Source organism: Ochotona princeps, chromosome 9 (assembly GCF_030435755.1).
Source record: "Ochotona princeps isolate mOchPri1 chromosome 9, mOchPri1.hap1, whole genome shotgun sequence".
Classification (NCBI taxonomy): Eukaryota; Metazoa; Chordata; class Mammalia; order Lagomorpha; family Ochotonidae; genus Ochotona; species Ochotona princeps.
The window spans coordinates 284,480-307,362 of record NC_080840.1 but is presented as its reverse complement, the minus strand read 5'-3'; the positions used below and the strand labels follow the sequence as shown (position 1 = coordinate 307,362).

Here is a 22,883-nt window from a genome sequence, read left to right as displayed (position 1 = left end):
CTAGCCTGGGGGAGCAGGAACCACCAACCCACGCCCCTCAGATGACGGATGAGGGTCAGGGGGCCAGAGGGCTGTTTCTGTACAGAGGGACTTGGAGCGGGAGGGTCTGTGGGAGGTTCCCAGGGGGGCCATGGTCCTGGTCTCCCTCCTGCACAAGTGGTTGGGGTGGGGCCCAGGTGAAGCAGGGAGGAGGCGGGGCAGCCAGGGTTGGGGATGCGGGACGCTCTGGGGCTGCACCTGCTGGCCGGGCCCTCACCAGGCGGCCTGCAGCAGCACCCACAGCAGGCTGGCAGAGGCGCTGGCCCACAGGGCACCGGGGCTGCCCGCCAGACTGGAGGCGGCACTGCGGTTGCACTGGCTGTCTTGGCAGCAAGAGACAGAGAGGGCGCGGCCATCAGAGGACACGGTGCTGTTGGGGCAGGTCGGAGCGCAGGACTTCATGACAAGCATGCCACCCGGGTTGGCTGCGGAGAGAGAGCAGGGTCCCACGGCTACTCGGGTGCCGCACTGCCGTTGACACGTGCCCCACACCTGCCCAGCCAGGGGCCTCTATGTGACGTGGCTTGACCTCCCCTGGGGGCAGTCCTTCCCAGGGACCTGAGCAACCTGGGCCGGGTCCGACTCGGCAGATCCACCTCCAGCCTGCCCTGTCAGGGGTCAGCCCGCACCCCTCAGCATGGGAGGGCCTGACGGCCTGTGTCCTGTGGGGGAAGTGGAGGCAGGGGGCCCTGGGTGGGGGCCGCTCCACTGCGTCTGTGTGAGACATGGCACCTGGGCCAACACAGGCTGCAGGGGGTCCCAGGAACCCAGGAGCTTTGGGTAACGGTGAGCTGCCATGTCCTTAACCAGTACTTAAGTGAGAATTCAGAACATTTTGGAAGCTGTAATCCCGGACCAAGTGTGGGTGGGGAGAGGGTGAAGACCCCCAGCCTGCCTCTGTGACTTTGTTGGGGCCAGTGAGCAGTGGACGGCGGAAGGCAGTGGGCAGGCAGACTCCCTCTGGCTACACTAGAGGGAGTGGAAAAGGCTGTTCGCGTGAGCTGAATCGTCCGCCAGGGACGCACCCTGTGGGCGCTGTGGGACATGGCACCCTGGCACCCCTCCACAGCAGGCATTGTAGCAGGCCTCCAGTCACATAGCAGGCCTGGAAAGCACCCACACCCTGTTTTTAAGGAGCCTGTTTCACAGTCAGGTGCGGGGGAAGCATGTGTGCTGCCTGCTTCTAGGCCATCTCCATGCCGGCCGAAGACCCCAACCCTGGCCGGAGCTCAGCCCCATCCTTGCTGGGCTGGGACTCTGAGCGCCTCTTGGCTGGCCTGAGGAATGGGCTGGAGAGCTGTGGCTACCACACGAGTAATTGGAAAGTAGACATTGGAAGGCTGGCCCTGGGCAGGGTCGGCAGCAGGGACCCTGGGCAGCACTGTTTCGCTCGGGCTGCACCTGCCCTAGCTGGCTGTTTAGGGGCCCCACCAGGAGGAGGTAGCCTGGGGGGTGCAGGGCCATGAGGAGGCTGTCTGCTGCTCCCTCCCAGGGACACTGGGCCGGTGAGGAGACAGCCATGGGACAGGTCCTGGGGCAGCCCCAACCTCCCTGGGCCCGTGTGGGGCCTCACGGGACTTGTAGTCACCTGAGATGACCCCAGCCCCTGGATGAAACCCCAACGCGGGGGGCCCTCCTGCCCTGCCGCACCCACACCTCCTTCCCCTGCGGGGAGCGCTTGGTCCAGGCCCTCCACCCCTCCCACCCTGTGTTCTGGCCTGTCTTCCACTGGTGGTCCCATCACTCCGCATGCTGGCTTCTCGTCTGTCTCACTCCACCCCAGAACCCTCTGAGCCCCCATCTGGGTCTGATGCCAGCTCTGCCCAGGGTCCCCATCCACGTGGACCCTCAGAGGGGCTCTGAGTTGCCACAGGGAGGACAAGGCCCAGCAAGGGGAGGGTGCCCAGCAGGGAAGGTGCCGGGTGGGCGGAGCAAGTCCAGGGCCACGGAGCGTCCAGGGTCTGCAAGCAGCCTGCTGGCCCCTTCCCTCCCACTAGTCCCAGCGGCTGCACTGGGGTGGCCTGGGCTGCTAGTGGGGCGCCTCCTGGTACTCACTGGCCCGTGTGATGACGCAGTACTTGTCGGTCGCTGCACACTCCACTAGGGACTCGCAGTTCTCATGGCCACAGCACACGTGGCAGTGCAGGGCCCGGGCTGCGGGGAAGCACAGGCCCGTGAGTGCGGGCTGGGCCTGGGGCCGAGTGCCTACCTCCTCCTCCCCCCCGCCGGTGTGTTCTAGGAGCACGGCCCGCCGGGTGCAGGACGAGGGGTCTGTGCCCCTGGCCCTATGGGCTGGCCAGCTGTCATCTCAGCCGGGTAGTCGGGTTGGAGCTAGGCTCTGCCTCCCTGGCCCGCAGCGGCCCTCCCAAAGCCAGGAGATGGATCAGAGTGGGAGGCGTCAGGGGGCTGAAGGGGACTGTGAGACTGCTTGGCCCTGGCCCCTGCCGGAGTTAGGGTGCGTGGCTGGAGGGTGGATGCAGCCCACGGCTCCTGCCCCCTGCAGCTGGGGGCCTCAGCCTGTGGTGGGGGCATTGTGCTGTTAGGCAGAGGCCAGGAGCGGCCCCTAGGCCATGGTTCCTCTTGCATGAAGCCTGCTACCTGCTCCACCCTGGGGCCCCATGCAGAGCTCAAGCAAGACTTTGTGAGGCCCCATGCTGTGTGCTGAGCCCTGGCCAGTCCCCGGACCAAGCTGCTGCCCGCCAGCGCCCACAGGCTTCTTAGGAGTAGCTGACCGGCACAGGGGCTGGAGGAGCAAGGGGCCTTCCTGGACCCCCTTCTAGGCCCAAAGTCTACACCTCTGGGCCAGGATTCCAGAAGTTGCAGCTAAGTAGGAGTGGTCTGATTATTCCAGGGTGGCCCTGGGCATCCCAGAACTCTCTGCATCTAGTCTCCAGCACTGGCGACCCCGAGAAAGACTTCTGCTTACCCTGCACAAGGACCTTCCAGCCTCAGGGTCCTCACTGAGCTCCCTGGACACTGGGGTGAGCTCCCCAGTAGCAGCCACCTCTCGGGAGGCTCTGTCCAGCGTACGCCGGAGGACGCCTCTCTGGAGGCTCTGTGTACTGTCCCCTCCTTGGCGCAGCCTTCGCGGCCTCGGTCTCTCTCCACTGCCTCCCTGCGGTCGGAACCGTCCCGAATGACCTTGCCCTTTGCTCCATCCCCGGGCCAGCCAGCTCAGGTCCTCGTTTGAGGCAGCCCCGCCAGTCTTTCCAGCCCTCCTCAAACTGTTCCGCAAGGTCCCTTCCCCGTCCCACACTCAGGCAGGCTAATTGTGGCTCATTATCTGCAAGATGATAATTATTCAGCTGATAATCACAGGCCCCACTGCTACCCATCTGCTGGCCCCAAAGCCGGGTCATGGAGGTCGGGACACAGCTGGCCGGAGGGCAGCCACCATGCCCTGGCTGGCCCAGGACGGCGCCAGGCAAGCCCTGGGATCTGCAGAGGACACCTTCGCTGAGGCCCAGCCTGGAAGCTCCGGCGCCCTGGGATATTTAGGCGGGATTTGGCTCCCCACGAGAGCCCAGAGGGGTGTTAGACACACCTGTGCCCCAACAAAGGAAGCTTCCGCAAAGGTTTGCTGCACCCCTCCAGGCCAGCCTGCTGCTCCTGGCACCTCAGCCAACCCCCACAGCCTCCAGGCCCCTGGGCGCCCAGGCCTCCACAGGGCAGCCAACAGCCTTACCTAGGGCAGCACCCAGGACAGTCAGCAGCAGCAGCACCAGGAAGGACTTCATCGTGGGACAAGCACCTGCGTCTGGGAGCTGCCAGCATGAGGAAGCTCTTATATGTGGCCCAGGCTCGATCAGACCCAGTAATTTCGCCGGCAGATAAGCTGGGTTTGCCAAGGCTGGTCTGACTCACGCCCCCAGGCTCCCTCGCTCCTCCTCCAGGGCCCTGGGTTTCTAAGAGGTCCCCTGTGACCCACACCTAGCCCTCTCCTGAACCTCCCACGGTCCCCGCTTGTTACCAAGGGGCTCCGGCTGGGCCAGGGGTCAGGAGGGTGGTCAGTGGTGACCTGGCCAGGGCTTCTCTAAGGACAGCGCATGTCTCCTCTGCTCTCGCACAGGCACCAGGCAGGCTGGGAATGGAGCCCATTTCACTGGGGTAAGCTGAGGCGGTGCAAATGGAAAGCAGGCTTTAGGCCGGCGCTTTTCAATCTGTGGTGTGCACCTGCAGGCCCGGGCAAGATGCTGGTGTTGACCTAAAGTCCCGGGGTCCGGGATGAGGAGGGCAAGGTCTGAATGCAGATAGCACTTTGGGGGTAATATTGCCCTGTGCCCCAGTTCCTGATAGAATCCTAAAGGTCTTAGACTCCTAGGCACAGGCTGGTATCCAGCAGAGGCTCCCTGCCTCTTGGGAACCCCCTGGGGCTGCCCCCCACTCCCACGGGCTCTGAGGGGCTGCAACTCTGCTCAGTTCCCTGGAGGAAGCTCACCTCTGGGTACTTGTGCTATAGGGCAAGTGCTGTCACAAGACTGTTCCAGCCGCGCCATGCCGAGCTAGCTGCCTATGTACTTGGTGGCCTGCTGGCCATGGGCCTTGCCTGGAGCTTCCACCCATCAGCCTGTCCCCAAGCCTGCAGGGGGTTGGTGGTGGAGGCAAGGCTGGACAGCCATGGTATTGGGGAGGGGTGAGGTCCAGGGGGCTCGCTGGGGTGCACAGGCCTGGAGGTGTCCCTCCGGAGGGACAGGTGTCTGCTGGCTGCACTGGGGACCAGCCCCTCACTCCCTAAACTTGTCCAGCTCCCCAGTCCTCCCTCATGCTAATACCAAGGTACCCAGTACCCAGGTACCTGCCACAGGAACCCGCCCTGGGTGGCCTGCCATGGAGCACAGGCAGTACTGAACTCAGAGAGGCGGCAGCAGGGCACATGGGAGCGGTGTGCAGGCCCCGGGTCAGGGCTGGGGCGGGGCCTTGTGCATGCATGTGTGTGAGGGTGGCGGCCGTGGGGTCCATGCTGCTGGAGGAACGTTAGTGACAGGGGCTCTCGGGACAGTGCCACTTCCTGGAGAAGGCGCCAGGGGGCTGGCGTTTGGCAGCAGCAAGAGGACAGGGAGCAGGCGGCAGAGGAGAGCGCTGTACAGCAGAGGACACATTGGGGGCTGTGGGATGCTGCCCCTGGCCCCAGCAGGATGGGCAGCTGCCTGGTACTATTCCTTCATGGGGGCCGTGTGCCCAGGCCTGGACCAGGGCATTTTCCTCTAAGTTGGGGTGGGTCGGAGGGTTGGGGGGCAGCTGTCTGAGGAATGTTCTTGGGCCCGCTCTCTTGGGATGGGAAGCAGGAACGTGGGGACCCTCCCCGTGGCACGGGAGCCCAGGTGGGGGTGGTGGGCGGAATGCAGCCTGGGCAGGCTGGGGAAGGGACTCTCCCCCTGCAGGTCATTAAGTTAATCAGGCATCAGCACCCACTTTTACAAGCTAGGTGTCCCCAATTACAGCCCAGCCTGTCTCCCTGGGTCATAATTAACTCCTGCCTCCCCCGCCTGGCTCCACTGCCAGAGCAGCAAGGAGGGATGAAGGCACCCAGTCCCAGGAATGAGGGAACAGGGTTGGGGTTTGGGCCAGCCGGGAGGCCCTCCAGAGTCAGCCTAGAGGAGCTGCAGGCACCTGTGTCCATTCCTTCTTGTGGCGTGCTGTGTACCTCTGGCTGCCCCTTCCTGTACCTCATACTCAGGACCTGGCTGCGGCCTCTGGAGCTCTGGCCCCCAAGTCCCTTCAGACCCCTGAGCAAAGAAGGGCCATGGGGGCTCAGGCCACACCTGTTCCTTGCTTGCTTCACACTGGGGACACTGAGTCCCAGCAAGGATGGAAGGAAGATTCCAACTCTGGCCAGTAAATGCCGGAAGAATTTATGTTTGGGTCCTCAGGGCTCCTGAAGGACAGCCTGGCAGCCCAGGGCCTGGGCTGCAGGTGGAGGGGCAGCAGAAGGCACTTCTCGAGAAACCCCTCCCCAGTTCCCTTCCCTTGGGAGCTCTCCAGGATGAGAGTAGGGTTGTTAAAACCTGCAGGAACTCCTTAGGTCACTGGGGTCCAGAAACTGGGCACAGACACACAGCCTAAATGGGTGGGCTGTGGGTGGTGGGGAATAGCCACGTTCCCACCCACCCAAACAGGTGCAGGTGGGGCTCTGCGCCTTCCCTGAGGAGCCATGCGGTAGGGGGGGTGGGGGTGGACTAAGACTTTGTCCCCAACCCCGCTGTCCATGCCCATGGTCTGGGGCAGCCCAAGCCCACCCTCCTTACCCACACCTTCTGTCCGCCGAGAGTAAAGTCTTCTGCTAGAATGGGAAGCTTCGAGCCTGGCAGCCTTGTACACCGAATGTTTTGGTGCCGGAACCCTTTGGGAAGGCATGTTCTAGCAACTGGCCAGTCTCCACCTCACTCGCTTACAGTCCTAGGAAGTGGGTCTTCCCTCCAGGGACACATTTCCTGTCCGTTCCTGCAGAAATCTTAGCACGGGTAGGCTCCCTGACTGCCTGTGGACACTGGCCTTTGTGGCCCAAGGACACCTTCCCCCAGCAAAGTGGAGATTCTAGAAGACACTCATGTCCCCGTTGCTGTATTTGTGGTGCCACACCCACTGCCTTCACACCAGGGGGAGTGATCCTTCTTAGGGCCTGGTGGTTCGCCCCTGGGGCCATCTCCTCCACGGCGTTTGCTGGTACTCGGGCTTGGTCACAAGCTCTCCCAGACCTCCTAACCTCGAAGTTCCTGGTGGAAAATGACCAGGTTCCCTGGGCCCAAGTCACTCTGTCTCCATAACTGCCTATCATTCTTTTCTTGAAACAAAACTTTCATTCACTAGAAAGGCAGAGTTTCAGAGAGGAGAGACAGAGATGAGAGATCTTCTATCTGCCACAATGACTGGAGCTGGGCCAGGCTGAAGCCAGCAGCCAGGAGCCTCCCCTGGGTCTTTCACATGGGAGCAAGGCCCAAGCACTTGGTCATTCTCTGCTTTCCCGGACCAGGGAAAGTTAGCAGGAAGCTGACTGGGAAGTGGGGGCAGCTGGGACTAGAACTAGCACTCCTATAGGATGCCAGGGCTACGGACTGGTTTAACCGATCACACCAGCACGCTGGCCCCTGAACTCTTGCTTGTGTAAAGACAACAGCCCGGTTCCAGCAGTCTGCTACAATGCCTTTGGTGGAGCCAGCCCAGAAGCAACACAGCAGTGGGCTGAGTCCTCAGCAGCTGCTCTGTGCAGAGGCGCCGCGCCAGGCCCTCCCCTACGAGGCAAGGACGCCCTCTCAGCCCTGCCTGTGTGGCCTCCCCCACCTTGCTTCATCTTTTAGCTGCCATGCTTACACAGAAGGAATATTTCCATCTCAGAAAGTGGAGTGGGGAGGTGTGGGGGCCTCTGCTGGGTAGCCAAGCCCCTCCCCACTGCAGGGCTCCCCCCATTCCACTTTCCTAGCCTCTTGGCCACCCTGTTGAAAAGCGCCTTTCCAGTGAGGTTTGTAAACTGCTGTTTTTTTAACCACTCAGCAGAATCCCTGCAGGGTCCGGAAGTGTTTTCTAGATGTGACAGAGGCAGTCATGACCCATGCGGTTCACATTTTCTCACTGCCTCAGGACAGCATCTGTGGAGGCCTTGCTGGCTACCACTGAGCAAAGTGCAGTGATCTGGAGGACCCCGGTGGGCCTCTGTAGCTCTGTGGTTCCCGGTGGGCCTCTGCAGCTCTGTGGTTCCCGGTGGGCCTCTGCAGCTCTGGGGGTCCCCGGTGGGCCTCTGCAGCTCTGGGGGTCCCCGGTGGGCCTCTGCAGCTCTGGGGGTCGCCAGTGGGCCTCTAAGATGCAGCTGACTGCCAGGCTGTCACACCGTGACTCCCCAGAGCAGCTGTGTCTGTTGACAAAACACTGGTGGGACCAGGCAGACTCTAGACTGAATGTTTCCCCTTGAGACTCAGGGTACTTGGGCCCGGCGGCATGGCCTAGTGGCTAAAGTCCCCTTGAGACTCAGGGTACTTGGGCCCGGCGGCATGGCCTAGCACCTAAAGTCCCCTTGAGACTCAGGGTACACAACTCCTTGCTAAAGTCACTTCATTCTCCAATGTTTGAATGAACAAAGATAAATAAAAACTGCTTTCATGTTCTTAAAATTAAAAAAACTGCCTGAAAGAAACCATGGATGAAAATTCCGTATGTTCTCCCAAAAGATCTGTTTTTCTCTTTTCATAAATTAGCTCTTCTATCTTAACAGACAGCAATGGGTACAAGAGAATGGAGCCAAGTGCAGGCCCCTGGACTAGTGCCAGTGACGATTTAGAGAGGCAACACGTGACAACTGCACACAACACGAGGGCAGGTACCCGGCGGTCTGGAGGGGATTAGGCTGCCCTTGGCATGGCTCACATTAGCTACCGGGAATGTGGAAATCCATAGCTCACTGGCTGCTGGCAAACTGTTGCTGCCAGGGCTTCTGTATGGGTCTGTTTTTGGTGTTCCTTCTGGCAAGGTGGTTGGGGATGGGGTTCTTATCTCAGACACCCCGTCCCCTGCCCCAGCCCTCTCCCGGGGCAGTGCAGGTGCATTCTCCCCTGCCTGTACCTGTGTCAGCTGGGGCTGGGAAGTGCCCTGATCAGGGGAAGGAGGGCCGGAAGAAGAAGCTGTGTAGAGGCTGGGGCATCCGGTGCCCCCCACAAAGCATCTGCTGGATTCCAGGGGAAGCTGGTAGTTGCCAAAGTCTCCACCTGCTAGCATGGCTTACAGCCTGGCAGGTTCTCCAGCTTGGCTGCCCAACTCCTGCTTCTGCCTTATGTAGGCCTCAGGACCTGCATGCAGCTGCTCCCACAGCCCCCCTGGAAGGCAGGGCAGGGCAGAGCACTGGGCACGAGTGAGCAGGAGTATGGCACAGAGGCCACCTCCTTCAGGAAGCCTCCTGGGAAGCCACACACAGCCACATGTTCCCTCTACCCGGGACGTTCCTTGAGTTCCAGTGCCCACTTGCCCACACCCAGCCTCCCTGGAGGAGGAGTGGAAAGCTAGGAACTGTGTACAGCCAGCTGCCAAGGGGACCTCTGCTCTGGGTCAGAGGGTCCTTCCACCAGGGGCAGCACAGCAGGGCATCTCCCGTACTCCTGGCCAGGAGCCAGCATCCTGATGCTTTCTAACAGAGACTTTGTGACCATCCCACCCTCTGCTCCAGGAGGACAGAGCAGAGCATGAGGAAGGCAGCTTTAACACACAGCTTACAAAGCCTGCCCCATGAAAACTATGCAAAGCTTCTCCCTGCGGAGCTGGTTTGTGTCCAAGCTGCTCCACTTCCCATCCAGCTCCTTACAATGACCTGTGAAAGCTAATAGCCTGTGTCCACGAGGGAGACCCAGGAGAAGCTCTGCTCCTGGCTTCAGATCGGCTCAGCTCTGGCCATTGCGGCCGCTTCGGGAGTGAACCAGCAGATAGAAGTTTCTCTGTCTCTGCTCCTCTCTGTAGCACTGCCTTTCAAACAAAAATAAATAAACCTTTTTGAAAAGCACCTTTTGCTCCTATGGCTTCGATTGCACCAGATCCCCCACGGCGTCAAGTCCTGTCTCTCTCTCTGCAGCTATGGTCAGTATGAATGCTGGGATTTCTCAGTCCCAGCACCCAAGGATGCTGAGACACGGTGACTCAGGCTAAGGTCCGTGTCTCCCTGGGTCAGGCTGTGTGAGCCCCCGGCAGTGCTCTGGGTGCTGACGTCTTAGCAGCTGGTTTCATCTGGCTGCCGGCTTCTGTCACTCTGGAACATAGCCTCTCAGTGCAACCGGCCCCTAGGATTTGAGGTGCTCAGAGAAAGCTCTGGGTTAATTGCCTCTGGGTGGGCAGCACCTCCTAGTGGCCTCGAGCTTGAGGATTTGTGCACATCCACAGCCAAAGCCATGCCCCTGTCCATCTAGGAGAAGCAGGGGTCTGCGCTTAGGGGGCAGAAGGAGATGCTAACCATCGGATTCTATCTACTCCAGGGGAATGAAGTCCGATGCGGTTGGGGTGCTTCCTTCCTTAATCCATTAGCCAAACTCTGTTCTACTTTATTGTTGTTATTATTATGTTTTATTTTAGGATACACTTCTATAGGCTCTGGGATTTCCCTTACTCATGCCCAAATCCCTCCCAACCCCAATTTCCTCTGTTATTGTTGTGACAATAGTGTAGTTCTCCATAATAGTGTATCAAGGTTCCTTATTATTATTACAATAGCACAGTCCTTCATAAGCAGTCATAAGTCTGCTATTTAAGTGCATCCTGACACTTGTACAGTGGCAGAGAGTCTAGTACCCTGTTGTCAAGTACCCTGTTGTCAGGATATATTTAACACTTTCAGAGGGAGTCCATCTTTGATTTGGAAGTAGAGATGCATACTGCATTGTATCTTCACACCTGGATGTGATGGTCCCTACCACACAGTTATTATACATTCCTTAAATGAAAATCCATACAACAGAATCAGCAACAGGAAGAAAGTTAAAAGACTTACAATGCCATGAAGTTAAGTAACATGCTACTGAATGACCAATGTGTCACTGAAGAAAAAGAAAATCAAAAGCCATCTTCTGGAAAATGGTGCCACTGTATGACCTATGACTCAGTGAAGAATTTAATAAGAGAAACTACTTTGAAGAAATGAAAATAAAAACAAAAGTATCAAACCCACAAGATACAAGAAAAACAGTTTTGAAAGGGCTACTGATGTTATATTTTGCATGCCTTATATCAGAGAGAACATATAATATTTGTCCTTTGGGGATGGACCTGCTTCTCTGAGCATCATGGTCTCTACTTGAGACCATTTGGTTGCAAATGGTAGAATTTCCTTCTTTTTTATCTTTAAAGATTTACTTATTTTTGTTGGAAAGGCAGATTCAGAGAGAGAAGGGTCACGCTTCTGCTGGTTCATTCCGCAAGTGCCCTCAAAGGTTGCTGGAACCTGGGCTGCTCAGTCTGCCCCCATTCCCGACTCACGTAAACCAGTAGGTGTGACAGCTTAGCCCGGCATAATATGTGCTCAGCCTGATTTCTGTTCTTGCCAGTTAGCTAAGACTTGCTTGGCCCTGCCTGGTCTGCCCCTCTCCAAAACCAATCAACATTAGCTAACATTTGGAGCTACCTTGCCCAACTTGCCTGACCCACAAGTCCTGGCCCATGTACTCACCAGCAGGAGCTATGATCCACGAGGGGAGTTTCCCATGCTCCCCCACTCTGCCCACTTCCTGACCCAGATGTCATACATGCCAGGCAATAGCCAGCCTCTCCATCCTGGTCTTGCATGAGCTTATGAATGTTACAGCCCGTCCTGCCCCACATCCTGTTTTAGGGTGCACATGTGGGTGCCGCAACCTGGTTCTACCCAGACTGTTCTCTGTTCCTGTACCAGTAGGTGAAGGCAAATTCCATGGTCACACCTAACTCAGTCCATTCCCACCTCAATTCTTGAGCTAACTAGCAGTGTTAGATCTGTTAACCAGTTAGAAAGAAAAACACTGTCCGAGTACAAACAGGCTTTTCTTATGTAAAGAGAAGTCCATTCCTTGGGCTTTCCCGTGTGGTGGAGGAATAAACAGGAGAGGAGAGTACCACAAGTGGGAAAGACAACCTGGGTAGTGGAGCCAAAGGCTTTTTTTTTTTTTACCCCCTCTGACATGGGTGCTGGCATCAACCCTGTTTGTGCCCTGAGAGAACAAGGAGTGTTGGCCGTTGTCCATCATTGACATAGGAAAATGGGTGACGAAGTCAATCTGGCTACTTACTACTGGAAAGGCACAATTTTCCTAAATTAGGTCCGGAGGTGGCTCCATGGGTACGGGAATATAGGTATGCAGTAACCTCTGTTTGAAAGCAACTCATCAGGCTTTGAGAATTTTTTCTTGAATAAACCCTAGGAAGCAAGAAACAATAGTTTTCAGTGGAGTGAGTATCAGAATGAGCCATGACTTGAGGGAGTATTTCCAAACATCAAGACCAGAGTTGTTACCTGGGTTTTGTAGATTATTGAGTCTGTTATGTACTGATTGCAAGTTTTTTTTTTTTTTTAATATTCATTTATTCATTAATTACATTGCATTACATGACACAATTTCATAGGTACTGGGATTCCCCCCCCTTCACCCCAAACCCTTCCCCCATCATGAATTCCTTCACCTTGATGCATAACCACAGCTCAAGTTCCGTTGAGATTCCCTAATTAAAAGTTTACACCATACAGAGTCCAGCATCCCACTTGTCCAGTTCAAGTTCAACCGCCTCTTAGGGAGGCCCTCTCAGGTTTGTAGGCAGAGCCAGCAGAGCGTCACCCCGATCAATTAGAAGCTCCAACATATCATCAGCAACAGTCCAGGTATGATGAGGCTGGTGCAGAGTCCACTGATTGACATAGTCCGTCTTAGGGTTTCCCCTTGTCCAGTTTTCCGCTGCAAGCATAAAGCTGAGGTGGTTGATTGATCTACTCCATTTTCCATCTTTTTTTGATTAATGCTTTGATTCCTCCATTTTGTTCAGGGGAATCCCCCTAAAAAAAACTTTGAGGCGTTCCCAGTCCAGGCTCCTACATGTACTACTAGTAAGCACAGTGCCCGCCACCATCCATCACTCCGATCAGCTGGTGGTTGTAACCCCTGGGTTGGTTCTCTTCTGAGCCCCGACCTCTATTGGAACCAATGAGTATCGCATCTCTCCCCGGCTCTGCCCATCACACTCTTGTCCCTCACCTAAACCAGTGGGAGGAGTGCTGGTCGGGTGTTGCATTCCCTGCTAGCACAGGCCATTTCACCTTGGCATTTTGTGTTTTGTACTGTTTTTTTTTTTTTTTTTTTTTTTTTTTTTTATCGCAACCAAACACGGCCAGGCCCCCACACAGTTTCAGCACTTGGGCTTGCCAGTGGATGACGTGAACCGACTCAGCCTGGTCTGCCCCAACCCGAGCCAAGTGTATTCCAGTGGGTCACATTCCAAAGCCTCTTCTGGGTTATTTACCTCCATGCTTCTTGCGTTTATTTGTAGAGTCAGTGTCCTGTCAGAGGATCTGTTCAGGTTCCTCCCTCCGACTCCTTCATGGTGTCGGGCTTCACGCATTCCAGCAGGTCCTTCGGCCAGCACCGCTCTTCAATCCATTCTGGTTCCTGCTGTTGAGAGTTTCAGCCCAGCCACGGCTCGTCCATACCCACGCATATCTCATATATGGCTCAGATGGGGTTGAGGCCTAGCCGAGCCCGTCCAACGTCTATCCTGGTCCTCCAGAGCCCAAACTGTGCTGTGGTCTAATCCGGCATGGTGCGTCAAAGCCGAATTGATATTTGTGCCAAGGGATTACAACTGTGACCCGACCAGAACTCAGCCTCCCTCCAGTTCCTGTGCCCCTTAGTGGTAGGCTCCACGCAGCCAAGGCCTCCACCACGCTCTCCAACCAGGCCTGTTGCCAGCCAGTGTTAACTATGCCAGAGGTTGCTCTGGTCAGCCCAGAGCGTCCTATAGACTGTCATGCCTCCTGCATAGACTCCACCGGCCCTTCTAAACCGTCCAATGGGGTCAGAGTGTCAGGGCATTGGTCCACGTATGCCTTACACATTCTAGCCCCGAGTATGGTTCTTGAATGCCAGTAAGTGTCATAGTAATGCCTTCTGTGACCCTTCTGCTGATCCCTCATCCTATCAGGTAATGGGGCATCCTGCTGGAAAAGCCCGGAATTTTGCCTTTTAAGTGAGCTGATGTTGGCGATCGGCACTATAAAGTGACTACAGGTTCTTCAGAGGAAGATTAAATGCCTTTGAAAAGCTTAAGGACTAATACATATTCTCAGAGTACTGTGGGTTCAGCACGGAGCGTCTCATGCAGCATATCAGAGAAACCAAATTCCAGAACTTCCTGGCCGGGCGGCCAGCAGGCGAAGCATGGCGCCAAATGGCGCACTGGCCGCCCGAGAGCCTCGCACCCCATGTACCTGCGCAGGTGGTGGAAAGCTTGGCTGTGTTAGGCTGGAATCGTGGCGGGGACCCTCGCACCCGGGCCGCATGGCGGCCCGGGGCCAAGCTGCTTGGGCCCCCGCCTGGATCGTGCTAGCTAGCTCCACCCCCACTCCAGCCCCTGGCATGGCGGCTCAGAGGCGTTCCCAACCCGCTTCTCAGGGTCCTGGGACAACCTTCCCGCCCAGAAGGAGGCCATCAGACCAGGACCCCGGCAAATCGGAAAGCTGCCCGAGAGCCTCGCACCCCATGTACCTGCGCAGGTGGTGGAAAGCTTGGCTGTGTTAGGCTGGAATCGTGGCGGGGACCCTCGCACCCGGGCCGCATGGCGGCCCGGGGCCAAGCTGCTTGGGCCCCCGCCTGGATCGTGCTAGCTAGCTCCACCCCCACTCCAGCCCCTGGCATGGCGGCTCAGAGGCGTTCCCAACCCGCTTCTCAGGGTCCTGGGACAACCTTCCCGCCCAGAAGGAGGCCATCAGACCAGGACCCCGGCAAATCGGAAAGCTGCCCGAGAGCCTCGCACCCCATGTACCTGCGCAGGTGGTGGAAAGCTTGGCTGTGTTAGGCTGGAATCGTGGCGGGGACCCTCGCACCCGGGCCGCATGGCGGCCCGGGGCCAAGCTGCTTGGGCCCCCGCCTGGATCGTGCTAGCTAGCTCCACCCCCACTCCAGCCCCTGGCATGGCGGCTCAGAGGCGTTCCCAACCCGCTTCTCAGGGTCCTGGGACAACCTTCCCGCCCAGAAGGAGGCCATCAGACCAGGACCCCGGCAAATCGGAAAGCTGCCCGAGAGCCTCGCACCCCATGTACCTGCGCAGGTGGTGGAAAGCTTGGCTGTGTTAGGCTGGAATCGTGGCGGGGACCCTCGCACCCGGGCCGCATGGCGGCCCGGGGCCAAGCTGCTTGGGCCCCCGCCTGGATCGTGCTAGCTAGCTCCACCCCCACTCCAGCCCCTGGCATGGCGGCTCAGAGGCGTTCCCAACCCGCTTCTCAGGGTCCTGGGACAACCTTCCCGCCCAGAAGGAGGCCATCAGACCAGGACCCCGGCAAATCGGAAAGCTGCCCGAGAGCCTCGCACCCCATGTACCTGCGCAGGTGGTGGAAAGCTTGGCTGTGTTAGGCTGGAATCGTGGCGGGGACCCTCGCACCCGGGCCGCATGGCGGCCCGGGGCCAAGCTGCTTGGGCCCCCGCCTGGATCGTGCTAGCTAGCTCCACCCCCACTCCAGCCCCTGGCATGGCGGCTCAGAGGCGTTCCCAACCCGCTTCTCAGGGTCCTGGGACAACCTTCCCGCCCAGAAGGAGGCCATCAGACCAGGACCCCGGCAAATCGGAAAGCTGCCCGAGAGCCTCGCACCCCATGTACCTGCGCAGGTGGTGGAAAGCTTGGCTGTGTTAGGCTGGAATCGTGGCGGGGACCCTCGCACCCGGGCCGCATGGCGGCCCGGGGCCAAGCTGCTTGGGCCCCCGCCTGGATCGTGCTAGCTAGCTCCACCCCCACTCCAGCCCCTGGCATGGCGGCTCAGAGGCGTTCCCAACCCGCTTCTCAGGGTCCTGGGACAACCTTCCCGCCCAGAAGGAGGCCATCAGACCAGGACCCCGGCAAATCGGAAAGCTGCCCGAGAGCCTCGCACCCCATGTACCTGCGCAGGTGGTGGAAAGCTTGGCTGTGTTAGGCTGGAATCGTGGCGGGGACCCTCGCACCCGGGCCGCATGGCGGCCCGGGGCCAAGCTGCTTGGGCCCCCGCCTGGATCGTGCTAGCTAGCTCCACCCCCACTCCAGCCCCTGGCATGGCGGCTCAGAGGCGTTCCCAACCCGCTTCTCAGGGTCCTGGGACAACCTTCCCGCCCAGAAGGAGGCCATCAGACCAGGACCCCGGCAAATCGGAAAGCTGCCCGAGAGCCTCGCACCCCATGTACCTGCGCAGGTGGTGGAAAGCTTGGCTGTGTTAGGCTGGAATCGTGGCGGGGACCCTCGCACCCGGGCCGCATGGCGGCCCGGGGCCAAGCTGCTTGGGCCCCCGCCTGGATCGTGCTAGCTAGCTCCACCCCCACTCCAGCCCCTGGCATGGCGGCTCAGAGGCGTTCCCAACCCGCTTCTCAGGGTCCTGGGACAACCTTCCCGCCCAGAAGGAGGCCATCAGACCAGGACCCCGGCAAATCGGAAAGCTGCCCGAGAGCCTCGCACCCCATGTACCTGCGCAGGTGGTGGAAAGCTTGGCTGTGTTAGGCTGGAATCGTGGCGGGGACCCTCGCACCCGGGCCGCATGGCGGCCCGGGGCCAAGCTGCTTGGGCCCCCGCCTGGATCGTGCTAGCTAGCTCCACCCCCACTCCAGCCCCTGGCATGGCGGCTCAGAGGCGTTCCCAACCCGCTTCTCAGGGTCCTGGGACAACCTTCCCGCCCAGAAGGAGGCCATCAGACCAGGACCCCGGCAAATCGGAAAGCTGCCCGAGAGCCTCGCACCCCATGTACCTGCGCAGGTGGTGGAAAGCTTGGCTGTGTTAGGCTGGAATCGTGGCGGGGACCCTCGCACCCGGGCCGCATGGCGGCCCGGGGCCAAGCTGCTTGGGCCCCCGCCTGGATCGTGCTAGCTAGCTCCACCCCCACTCCAGCCCCTGGCATGGCGGCTCAGAGGCGTTCCCAACCCGCTTCTCAGGGTCCTGGGACAACCTTCCCGCCCAGAAGGAGGCCATCAGACCAGGACCCCGGCAAATCGGAAAGCTGCCCGAGAGCCTCGCACCCCATGTACCTGCGCAGGTGGTGGAAAGCTTGGCTGTGTTAGGCTGGAATCGTGGCGGGGACCCTCGCACCCGGGCCGCATGGCGGCCCGGGGCCAAGCTGCTTGGGCCCCCGCCTGGATCGTGCTAGCTAGCTCCACCCCCACTCCAGCCCCTGGCATGGCGGCTCAGAGGCGTTCCCAACCCGCTTCTCAGGGTCCTGGGACAACCTTCCCGCCCAGAAGGAGGCCATCAGACCAGGACCCCGGCAAATCGGAAAGCTGCCCGAGAGCCTCGCACCCCATGTACCTGCGCAGGTGGTGGAAAGCTTGGCTGTGTTAGGCTGGAATCGTGGCGGGGACCCTCGCACCCGGGCCGCATGGCGGCCCGGGGCCAAGCTGCTTGGGCCCCCGCCTGGATCGTGCTAGCTAGCTCCACCCCCACTCCAGCCCCTGGCATGGCGGCTCAGAGGCGTTCCCAACCCGCTTCTCAGGGTCCTGGGACAACCTTCCCGCCCAGAAGGAGGCCATCAGACCAGGACCCCGGCAAATCGGAAAGCTGCCCGAGAGCCTCGCACCCCATGTACCTGCGCAGGTGGTGGAAAGCTTGGCTGTGTTAGGCTGGAATCGTGGCGGGGACCCTCGCACCCGGGCCGCATGGCGGCCCGGGGCCAAGCTGCTTGGGCCCCCGCCTGGATCGTGCTAGCTAGCTCCACCCCCACTCCAGCCCCTGGCATGGCGGCTCAGAGGCGTTCCCAACCCGCTTCTCAGGGTCCTGGGACAACCTTCCCGCCCAGAAGGAGGCCATCAGACCAGGACCCCGGCAAATCGGAAAGCTGCCCGAGAGCCTCGCACCCCATGTACCTGCGCAGGTGGTGGAAAGCTTGGCTGTGTTAGGCTGGAATCGTGGCGGGGACCCTCGCACCCGGGCCGCATGGCGGCCCGGGGCCAAGCTGCTTGGGCCCCCGCCTGGATCGTGCTAGCTAGCTCCACCCCCACTCCAGCCCCTGGCATGGCGGCTCAGAGGCGTTCCCAACCCGCTTCTCAGGGTCCTGGGACAACCTTCCCGCCCAGAAGGAGGCCATCAGACCAGGACCCCGGCAAATCGGAAAGCTGCCCGAGAGCCTCGCACCCCATGTACCTGCGCAGGTGGTGGAAAGCTTGGCTGTGTTAGGCTGGAATCGTGGCGGGGACCCTCGCACCCGGGCCGCATGGCGGCCCGGGGCCAAGCTGCTTGGGCCCCCGCCTGGATCGTGCTAGCTAGCTCCACCCCCACTCCAGCCCCTGGCATGGCGGCTCAGAGGCGTTCCCAACCCGCTTCTCAGGGTCCTGGGACAACCTTCCCGCCCAGAAGGAGGCCATCAGACCAGGACCCCGGCAAATCGGAAAGCTGCCCGAGAGCCTCGCACCCCATGTACCTGCGCAGGTGGTGGAAAGCTTGGCTGTGTTAGGCTGGAATCGTGGCGGGGACCCTCGCACCCGGGCCGCATGGCGGCCCGGGGCCAAGCTGCTTGGGCCCCCGCCTGGATCGTGCTAGCTAGCTCCACCCCCACTCCAGCCCCTGGCATGGCGGCTCAGAGGCGTTCCCAACCCGCTTCTCAGGGTCCTGGGACAACCTTCCCGCCCAGAAGGAGGCCATCAGACCAGGACCCCGGCAAATCGGAAAGCTGCCCGAGAGCCTCGCACCCCATGTACCTGCGCAGGTGGTGGAAAGCTTGGCTGTGTTAGGCTGGAATCGTGGCGGGGACCCTCGCACCCGGGCCGCATGGCGGCCCGGGGCCAAGCTGCTTGGGCCCCCGCCTGGATCGTGCTAGCTAGCTCCACCCCCACTCCAGCCCCTGGCATGGCGGCTCAGAGGCGTTCCCAACCCGCTTCTCAGGGTCCTGGGACAACCTTCCCGCCCAGAAGGAGGCCATCAGACCAGGACCCCGGCAAATCGGAAAGCTGCCCGAGAGCCTCGCACCCCATGTACCTGCGCAGGTGGTGGAAAGCTTGGCTGTGTTAGGCTGGAATCGTGGCGGGGACCCTCGCACCCGGGCCGCATGGCGGCCCGGGGCCAAGCTGCTTGGGCCCCCGCCTGGATCGTGCTAGCTAGCTCCACCCCCACTCCAGCCCCTGGCATGGCGGCTCAGAGGCGTTCCCAACCCGCTTCTCAGGGTCCTGGGACAACCTTCCCGCCCAGAAGGAGGCCATCAGACCAGGACCCCGGCAAATCGGAAAGCTGCCCGAGAGCCTCGCACCCCATGTACCTGCGCAGGTGGTGGAAAGCTTGGCTGTGTTAGGCTGGAATCGTGGCGGGGACCCTCGCACCCGGGCCGCATGGCGGCCCGGGGCCAAGCTGCTTGGGCCCCCGCCTGGATCGTGCTAGCTAGCTCCACCCCCACTCCAGCCCCTGGCATGGCGGCTCAGAGGCGTTCCCAACCCGCTTCTCAGGGTCCTGGGACAACCTTCCCGCCCAGAAGGAGGCCATCAGACCAGGACCCCGGCAAATCGGAAAGCTGCCCGAGAGCCTCGCACCCCATGTACCTGCGCAGGTGGTGGAAAGCTTGGCTGTGTTAGGCTGGAATCGTGGCGGGGACCCTCGCACCCGGGCCGCATGGCGGCCCGGGGCCAAGCTGCTTGGGCCCCCGCCTGGATCGTGCTAGCTAGCTCCACCCCCACTCCAGCCCCTGGCATGGCGGCTCAGAGGCGTTCCCAACCCGCTTCTCAGGGTCCTGGGACAACCTTCCCGCCCAGAAGGAGGCCATCAGACCAGGACCCCGGCAAATCGGAAAGCTGCCCGAGAGCCTCGCACCCCATGTACCTGCGCAGGTGGTGGAAAGCTTGGCTGTGTTAGGCTGGAATCGTGGCGGGGACCCTCGCACCCGGGCCGCATGGCGGCCCGGGGCCAAGCTGCTTGGGCCCCCGCCTGGATCGTGCTAGCTAGCTCCACCCCCACTCCAGCCCCTGGCATGGCGGCTCAGAGGCGTTCCCAACCCGCTTCTCAGGGTCCTGGGACAACCTTCCCGCCCAGAAGGAGGCCATCAGACCAGGACCCCGGCAAATCGGAAAGCTGCCCGAGAGCCTCGCACCCCATGTACCTGCGCAGGTGGTGGAAAGCTTGGCTGTGTTAGGCTGGAATCGTGGCGGGGACCCTCGCACCCGGGCCGCATGGCGGCCCGGGGCCAAGCTGCTTGGGCCCCCGCCTGGATCGTGCTAGCTAGCTCCACCCCCACTCCAGCCCCTGGCATGGCGGCTCAGAGGCGTTCCCAACCCGCTTCTCAGGGTCCTGGGACAACCTTCCCGCCCAGAAGGAGGCCATCAGACCAGGACCCCGGCAAATCGGAAAGCTGCCCGAGAGCCTCGCACCCCATGTACCTGCGCAGGTGGTGGAAAGCTTGGCTGTGTTAGGCTGGAATCGTGGCGGGGACCCTCGCACCCGGGCCGCATGGCGGCCCGGGGCCAAGCTGCTTGGGCCCCCGCCTGGATCGTGCTAGCTAGCTCCACCCCCACTCCAGCCCCTGGCATGGCGGCTCAGAGGCGTTCCCAACCCGCTTCTCAGGGTCCTGGGACAACCTTCCCGCCCAGAAGGAGGCCATCAGACCAGGACCCCGGCAAATCGGAAAGCTGCCCGAGAGCCTCGCACCCCATGTACCTGCGCAGGTGGTGGAAAGCTTGGCTGTGTTAGGCTGGAATCGTGGCGGGGACCCTCGCACCCGGGCCGCATGGCGGCCCGGGGCCAAGCTGCTTGGGCCCCCGCCTGGATCGTGCTAGCTAGCTCCACCCCCACTCCAGCCCCTGGCATGGCGGCTCAGAGGCGTTCCCAACCCGCTTCTCAGGGTCCTGGGACAACCTTCCCGCCCAGAAGGAGGCCATCAGACCAGGACCCCGGCAAATCGGAAAGCTGCCCGAGAGCCTCGCACCCCATGTACCTGCGCAGGTGGTGGAAAGCTTGGCTGTGTTAGGCTGGAATCGTGGCGGGGACCCTCGCACCCGGGCCGCATGGCGGCCCGGGGCCAAGCTGCTTGGGCCCCCGCCTGGATCGTGCTAGCTAGCTCCACCCCCACTCCAGCCCCTGGCATGGCGGCTCAGAGGCGTTCCCAACCCGCTTCTCAGGGTCCTGGGACAACCTTCCCGCCCAGAAGGAGGCCATCAGACCAGGACCCCGGCAAATCGGAAAGCTGCCCGAGAGCCTCGCACCCCATGTACCTGCGCAGGTGGTGGAAAGCTTGGCTGTGTTAGGCTGGAATCGTGGCGGGGACCCTCGCACCCGGGCCGCATGGCGGCCCGGGGCCAAGCTGCTTGGGCCCCCGCCTGGATCGTGCTAGCTAGCTCCACCCCCACTCCAGCCCCTGGCATGGCGGCTCAGAGGCGTTCCCAACCCGCTTCTCAGGGTCCTGGGACAACCTTCCCGCCCAGAAGGAGGCCATCAGACCAGGACCCCGGCAAATCGGAAAGCTGCCCGAGAGCCTCGCACCCCATGTACCTGCGCAGGTGGTGGAAAGCTTGGCTGTGTTAGGCTGGAATCGTGGCGGGGACCCTCGCACCCGGGCCGCATGGCGGCCCGGGGCCAAGCTGCTTGGGCCCCCGCCTGGATCGTGCTAGCTAGCTCCACCCCCACTCCAGCCCCTGGCATGGCGGCTCAGAGGCGTTCCCAACCCGCTTCTCAGGGTCCTGGGACAACCTTCCCGCCCAGAAGGAGGCCATCAGACCAGGACCCCGGCAAATCGGAAAGCTGCCCGAGAGCCTCGCACCCCATGTACCTGCGCAGGTGGTGGAAAGCTTGGCTGTGTTAGGCTGGAATCGTGGCGGGGACCCTCGCACCCGGGCCGCATGGCGGCCCGGGGCCAAGCTGCTTGGGCCCCCGCCTGGATCGTGCTAGCTAGCTCCACCCCCACTCCAGCCCCTGGCATGGCGGCTCAGAGGCGTTCCCAACCCGCTTCTCAGGGTCCTGGGACAACCTTCCCGCCCAGAAGGAGGCCATCAGACCAGGACCCCGGCAAATCGGAAAGCTGCCCGAGAGCCTCGCACCCCATGTACCTGCGCAGGTGGTGGAAAGCTTGGCTGTGTTAGGCTGGAATCGTGGCGGGGACCCTCGCACCCGGGCCGCATGGCGGCCCGGGGCCAAGCTGCTTGGGCCCCCGCCTGGATCGTGCTAGCTAGCTCCACCCCCACTCCAGCCCCTGGCATGGCGGCTCAGAGGCGTTCCCAACCCGCTTCTCAGGGTCCTGGGACAACCTTCCCGCCCAGAAGGAGGCCATCAGACCAGGACCCCGGCAAATCGGAAAGCTGCCCGAGAGCCTCGCACCCCATGTACCTGCGCAGGTGGTGGAAAGCTTGGCTGTGTTAGGCTGGAATCGTGGCGGGGACCCTCGCACCCGGGCCGCATGGCGGCCCGGGGCCAAGCTGCTTGGGCCCCCGCCTGGATCGTGCTAGCTAGCTCCACCCCCACTCCAGCCCCTGGCATGGCGGCTCAGAGGCGTTCCCAACCCGCTTCTCAGGGTCCTGGGACAACCTTCCCGCCCAGAAGGAGGCCATCAGACCAGGACCCCGGCAAATCGGAAAGCTGCCCGAGAGCCTCGCACCCCATGTACCTGCGCAGGTGGTGGAAAGCTTGGCTGTGTTAGGCTGGAATCGTGGCGGGGACCCTCGCACCCGGGCCGCATGGCGGCCCGGGGCCAAGCTGCTTGGGCCCCCGCCTGGATCGTGCTAGCTAGCTCCACCCCCACTCCAGCCCCTGGCATGGCGGCTCAGAGGCGTTCCCAACCCGCTTCTCAGGGTCCTGGGACAACCTTCCCGCCCAGAAGGAGGCCATCAGACCAGGACCCCGGCAAATCGGAAAGCTGCCCGAGAGCCTCGCACCCCATGTACCTGCGCAGGTGGTGGAAAGCTTGGCTGTGTTAGGCTGGAATCGTGGCGGGGACCCTCGCACCCGGGCCGCATGGCGGCCCGGGGCCAAGCTGCTTGGGCCCCCGCCTGGATCGTGCTAGCTAGCTCCACCCCCACTCCAGCCCCTGGCATGGCGGCTCAGAGGCGTTCCCAACCCGCTTCTCAGGGTCCTGGGACAACCTTCCCGCCCAGAAGGAGGCCATCAGACCAGGACCCCGGCAAATCGGAAAGCTGCCCGAGAGCCTCGCACCCCATGTACCTGCGCAGGTGGTGGAAAGCTTGGCTGTGTTAGGCTGGAATCGTGGCGGGGACCCTCGCACCCGGGCC

At 61.2% G+C, this 22,883-nt stretch overlaps 1 protein-coding gene across 1 annotated transcript; it reads right to left on the bottom strand.

Annotated features, from left to right (window-relative positions):
- Positions 1–252: 252 nt before the first annotated feature.
- On the bottom strand, positions 253–3,245 carry LOC101517464 (ly6/PLAUR domain-containing protein 2-like). Its single transcript, XM_058668883.1, has 3 exons — positions 3,181–3,245; positions 2,095–2,193; positions 253–464 (listed from the first exon to the last, which is right to left on the bottom strand). The coding sequence occupies exon 3, from the start codon at positions 448–450 to the stop codon at positions 253–255; it is 198 nt and encodes a 65-aa protein (XP_058524866.1). The 5' UTR covers positions 451–464; positions 2,095–2,193; positions 3,181–3,245.
- Positions 3,246–22,883: the final 19,638 nt, after the last annotated feature.